The sequence below is a fragment of the Erinaceus europaeus genome, chromosome 2, assembly GCF_950295315.1.
Source record: "Erinaceus europaeus chromosome 2, mEriEur2.1, whole genome shotgun sequence".
Classification (NCBI taxonomy): domain Eukaryota; kingdom Metazoa; phylum Chordata; class Mammalia; order Eulipotyphla; family Erinaceidae; genus Erinaceus; species Erinaceus europaeus.
In genome coordinates, this window is record NC_080163.1 from 96,688,567 (window position 1) to 96,695,110 (window position 6,544).

Sequence of the window (6,544 nt, forward strand, 5' to 3'; positions counted from 1 at the left end):
AGAAGCTCAACAGTACACTACTTAACAACCTTTGGGTCAAAGAGGAAATAAAGGAAGACATCAGAATGTTTTGAGAGAGTTCAATGAAAATGAAGGCACAAGCTATCAAAATATTTGGGACACAGCTAAGGCAGTACTGAGAGGGAAGTTCATAGCCATACAAGCACACATTCAGAAACAATAAAAAGAACAAATAAACAACCTGATTGCACAACTTAAAGACTTAGAAGAAGAAGAACAAGGGAACCCTAAAGCAATCAGAATGACTGAAATAACTAAAGTTAGGGCAGAAATAAAGAACATTGAAAAGAGAATCATAAAAAAGTTCAAGGAAGTTAAATGTTGGTTCTTCTAAAAATTAAACAAAATTGACAAACCTTTAGCCAGACTCACAAAACAAAAAATGGAGAAGACCCAAATAAATCAGATTGCAAATGAAAGAGGAGATATCTCAACAGACACCACAGAAATTCAACATATTATGCGAGGCTTCTGTGAACAAATACATGTCACCAAGTTAAAGAACCTGGAAGAAATGGATGATGGATGAGTTCCTAGATACCTACAAACTTCCAAAATTAAATAAAGAGGAACTAGAAAATATGAACAGGCCAATCACAGCCAATGAAATTGAAACAGTTATCAAAAATCTTCCTAAGAGGGAGTTGAGCGGTAGCACAGCCGGTTAAGTACAGGTGGTGCAAAGCGCAAGGACTGGTGTAAGGATCCCGGTTCGAGCCCCCGGCTCCCCACCTGCAGGGGAGTTGCTTCACAGGCAGTGAAGCAGGTCTGCAGGTGTCTATCTTTCTCTCCCCCTCTCTATCTTCCTCTCCTCTCTCTATTTCTCGCTGTTTTATCTAACAACGACGACATCAACAACAACAATAACTACACAATAAAAAGCAAGAAGGGCAACAAGGGAATAAATAAATATTAATAAAAACTTTAAAAAATATATTTTAAAAAATCTTCCCAAGAATGAAAGTACTGGACCATATGGTTTTATAAATTAATTCTACAAAACCTTCAAGAAAGAGTTGATACCTCTACTTTTAAAACTCTTCCAAAAGATTGAAGACACAGAAATACTTCCTTCCAGCATCTATGAAGCCAACATCACTCTGATACCAAAAGCAGGCAAGGATACAACAAAAAAAAGAAAACTACAGACCAATATCTCTGATGTACATAGATGCTAAAATATTGAACAAAATCCTAGCCAACCAGATGCAGCAGTATATTAAAAAGATTGTTCATGATGACAAAGTTGGTTTTATCCCAGGGATGCAAGGTTGGTTTAATATATGTAAATCAATGTGATCTACCACATCAATAAATGCAATACCAAGACCCACATAGTTATATCAATAGATGCAGAGACAGCCTTTGACAAAATATAACATCCCTTTATGATCAAAACACTACAAGAAATGGGAATAGTTGGAAAATTCCTCCAGATAGTGGAGTCCATATATAGCAAACCTATAGCCAACATCATATTCAATGGTGAAAACTGGAAGCATTTCTTCTTTGATCAGGTACTAGAGAGGGCTGCCCACTATCACCATTGTTATTCAGCACAGTGTTAGAAGTTCTTGCCTAGCAGTCAGGCAAGATCAAGGAATTAAAGGGATAGAGATGGAGGAGCAGAAGTCAAACACTCCCTAATTGTAGTTGATATGATAGTGTACATAGGAAACACTAAAGAATCCAGCATGAAACTTTTGGAAATTATCAGGTAATATAGTATGGTGTCAGGCTACAAAATTAGCATATAAAATCAATGGCATTCCTTTATGCAAACACTAAGTTGGAAAAAGAAGAAATCCAGAATTCAATTTCTTTTACTATAGTAACAAAAACAATAAAATATCTAGGAATAAACCTAACCAAAGAAATGGAAGACTTGTATACTAAAAGTTAAGTCACTATTCAAGGAAATAGAAAAAGACACAAAGAAGTGGAAAGATATTCCATCTTCATGGGTTGGAAGAATTAACATCATCAAAATGAATATATTACCCAGAGCCATCTACAAATTTAATGCTATCCCCTTCAAGATCCCGACCACATTTTTTAGAAGAATAGAACAAATGCTACAAATGTTTATCTGGAACCAGAAAATACCTAGAATTGCCAAAACAGTCTTGAGAAGAAAGAACAGAACTGGAGTTATCACACTCCCACATCTCAAATTGTATTATGAGGCCATTGTCATTAAAACTGCGTGGTACTGGAACATGAATAGACACACTGACTAGTAGAATAGAACTGAGAGCACAGAAGTAAGTCCCCCACACCTATGGACATCTGATCTTTGACAAAGGTGCCCAGACTATTAATTGGGGAAAGCAGAGTCTCTTCAACAAATGGTGTTGGAAAAATGGGTTGAAACATGCAGAAGAATGAAACTGAACCACTATATTTCACCAAACACAAAAGTAAATTCCAAGTGGATCAAGGACATGGAGGTTAGACCAGAAAGTATAAGGAAAATATTGGCAGAACTCTTTTCTACATAAATTTTAAAGACATCTTCAATGAAATGAATCCCATTACAAAGAAGACTAAGGCAAGTATAAACCTATGGGGGATGCATTGGATCGACCTTCTCGTGGTGCATCCCGTGAGTACCCATTCATTGGGGAAACTGACGATCCTTCCTAGCCGACTGAATCCACATAGATCCCAGTCACTTTCAAAGCCAGCAACAAGCAGCTCCTGACAGCTTTCAACCTGACGCTGTTGACTGGCTACGGAAGAAGGGCAAACGCTAGAAGAAGAAGATAAACCTATGGGACTACACCAAATTAAAAAGCTTCTGCACAGCAAAGAAACCATTACCCAAACCAAGAGACCCCTCACAGAATAGGAGAAGATCTTTACATGCCAGACATCAGACAAGAGGCTAATAAACAGAATATATAAAGAGCTTGCCAGTCTCAACAACAAAAAAACAAATAACCCCATCCAAAAATGGGGAGAGGACATGGACAGAATATTCACCACAGAAGAGATCCAAAGGCCAAGAAACCCATAAAAAAATGTTCCAGGTCTTTGTCAGAGAAATGCAAATAAAGACAACAATGAGATACCACTTCATTCCTGTGAGAATATCATACACTAGAAAAGACAGCAGCAACAAATGCTGGAGAAGTTGTGAGGACAAAAGAATCCTCCTGTACTGCTGGTGGGAATGTCAATTGGTCCAACCCCTGTGGAGAAAAGTCTGGACAACTCTCAGAAGGCTAGAAGTGGACCTCCCCTATGATCCAGAAATTCCTCTCCTGGGAATATATCCTAAGGAACCCAACACACCCATCCAAAAAGATTTGTGTATACCTATGTTCATAGCAGCACAATTTATAATAACTAAAACCTGGAAGCAACCCAGGTGTCCAACAACAGATGAGTGGCTGAGCAAGTTGTGTTCAATATACACAATGGAATACTACTCAGCTATTAAAAATGGTGACTTCACCATTTTCAGCCTATTCTTGATGGAGCTTGAAGAAATCATGTTAAGTGAAATAAGTCAGAAAGATGAATATGGGGTGATCTCACTCTCAGGCAGAAGTTGAAAAACAAGATCAGTAGAGAAAACACTCAGCAGAACTTGAACTGGAGTTGGCGTATTGCACCAAAATAAAAGACTCTGGGGTTGGTGAGGGGGAGAGTTCAAGTCCTGGAACAGGATGGCAGAGACCTAGTAGGAGTTGTATTGAAAAGTGAGAAATGTTATGCATGTACAAACTATTGTATTTACTGCTGACTGTAAAACATTAATCCCCCAATAAATTTAAAAACGAGAGAGATCCAGTATCTGAGGTATAACTGATTTAAGCCTGCTAGATTTGCTTGAATCATTTTCTTATGAAAGCCAGGCAATAACTATTTTGAATGTCAAATGATATCAGGAGTTCAAATTTTAAACTACTCTTTCCTATGTTTTCCAGAACTTGCACAGATTTACTCATATACCATCAGGAAAGTGCTTAGATCGCTCAGATGTCCTTCACCAAGTCTTCATCTCCAATTGTGACTCCAGTAAAATGACTCAAAATTGGGAAATGAATAACATCCACAGTGTCTAGAAAGAAGAAACCAATACCTACCTACTGACACAAAAGTTTATACAGGACTGAAAAATCGCCTGAAACCTGCTGCAACTATTATTAACTCTGTACAGCTCCAAACCCAGAACCTCCTGATCAGTTCGAAGGACACTGATAAACTGTGATTTTTACAATAACATTATCATCTGCAGTTACTGTTTACAAAACTGCTTTTACCTTAAACTTTGTAGATGTTTACATCTTTTTTGTTTTGTTTTGTTTTAAGATGATGTTGGTAATTTGTGCACTTAGCACTGTTTTATTAGAATAGAGTTAAAGGTGTTGTCTTCTTTGGGATTACACTCAGGGGTCTGAAAGGCAGTTTGATTTTTTTTTTTTTAACACACTTGAAAAAAGGTTGTGGAGTAACCAGATTTCATATATTACTTGGTGATTGTCAACCTCTTGTATCTTTATTTAATTTTACATCTTTTTGAAGCACTGCCACAGGTTATTAGCCATGGTGGCCTTCCTTCACAGTCATGCTGCTTTTTTGAAAGGTGAATTTCAACACATTTAGTGCCTCTTTCATTTCTCAGTATATATTTCAAGAGCTTTTGATGAAATTTATAGGGTGGTAATGATAGAATCGTCACCTGTATGAGGAATACCTTTACTACTTAGTAATGAAACTTATCTGCTACCATTTGTTCTGAAATTGAATGTTGTAAGGCTTGAAAAAGAAATGGCAATATGCAACACCCCAAAGCTATTCCATAGGGATAGAAGATCATGTGGCATTAACACCCTTATCTGCTGGCTTTCCTGGTGCCCTTGGTTCGTACAGCTCCTAATATAGCAGAAGGGTCTACCAACTAGAGGAAATTGTCCACTGTCATTTATAATTTATTTTCTCCTCAGTACCTGTCACTAAAGAAAACTATGTGATTCTCAGTCTGAAACCTTGATATGAGTTAACAAAAATAACAAAACACCATTGCAAACACATCAAAGGTTCATTCTAAGGTACAAATTTCCATGTCCTTGTTTAGACTAAGCCTAACAAAACTCCTGGCATTATAACCTAAGATGTGCAACCTAGGAAGCCAAGAGTGAATGGATGAATGTTTTACTTCTATCTTCACTCCAATGAAATTCTCTGCATTTTTAAATTTAAAAAAAAAACTAAGCTCCAGTTATAAACTACTTTTTGTTAGTTTGGTGTTAGTTCCCTAGTGTTTCTTAGGCGTTTTTCAGTATGCATATTTCTATTGACTTTTTTTCATAAGAAGTCTTGTTAACTTCTATGTTTGTTAGCACAATACCTTAACAGAAACAACCAAATACTGCAAGTGATCAGCTAGATTTTAATTTTTAAGTAAAGCCTTTTATTACTGAAAAGATTTAAACTCTATGTTGAGAGCAAAAAAATGTGATGATATGGGGAATGGCAAGTAGATTAATCAGTTTTGATCTTGTAATCATGTTATCAATGAAAGGAATCTCAAACTACTGGTAGAAGGAAATATTTTTAATTAAAGCTTAAAATGAAAAAAGACAAGAAACCACATTTGTTTAAAAGAAAAGCCTACAAATGTGCTTCTTCTAAGCTCAGCTCTTAAATTTGAAGAAACAAAATTAAACACCACAAATAGAGTTTAAATATAATTTGAATTGTCAGTTTGTATTTTGCTGTTGATCTGTGATCAACCATTTTAACTTTCATTCAACTCTAGGGATGTTTAAAAAAAAGGAATACATTTATACGCTTCTATAAATGCAAAATAAATCAACTATGAAAAGAAATTGGTACTTTAATTTGTTGTGTTTTCAGATGGCTCTGTTTTTCTTTTTGAATAGATTATAACCTTGTTAACTATGCATTGTCTTAAGAACGGTGGCACATAAACTGTGCATGTAAATTTTAAATGGATATTTTGTGCAATTCAATAAGATACTCTATGAAAATGATCTATATATTGAAATTGGAAAACGTAACAAACACAAAACACATCAGAAGCTGCTGCCATAACTATTTTCTACTGTAGGCTGCTTTGAAAATAATTCCCATATACTTGCTTTGTAAGTTGATAATATCACTATGCATTTATACACATTTTATAAATATGATTTATGCAGATTTTGATACACTGTATGTTTCTGTAGAAATTGTATAAATATTAAAGTTTTATTAGGGATCAATTTGAGACATTTATGTATATCTTAAATCTGGGTTGCTTGTTTTTTAGGTGAGAAAAAAATAAAATACTGTATTTTAATCCATGACTTTTTTTCAGTGCTTATAATCACTTCTGAAGCTAGTGATTTATAGTATAAGTTTTAAAAATTACTTTATCTTATTATTTACAAGATAGGCCAAAGTAATATCTAAACTGTCTTAAACCATAGTTAAAAGGTGAGTTTGTGCTTGAGTGGTGATTAGAAATCTGCTTTAAGTTCTAAATGTTCTAAACATTCCATCTCCAGAA

The 6,544-nt window shown here is 35.3% G+C and overlaps 1 protein-coding gene across 3 annotated transcripts in view; it reads left to right on the forward strand.

Annotated features, from left to right (window-relative positions):
• GALNT7 (polypeptide N-acetylgalactosaminyltransferase 7) overlaps positions 1–6,338 on the forward strand; it is a 178,081-nt gene extending 171,743 nt beyond the window's left edge. For all 3 annotated transcript variants that reach the window (XM_016188106.2, XM_007523010.2, XM_060184402.1), the window contains one exon: positions 3,957–6,338. In XM_016188106.2, the coding sequence (XP_016043592.1) occupies positions 3,957–4,094 (138 nt within the window). In that variant the 3' untranslated portion in view covers positions 4,095–6,338. The remainder of the gene's footprint in view (positions 1–3,956) is intronic.
• The last annotated feature ends 206 nt before the right edge of the window (positions 6,339–6,544 follow it).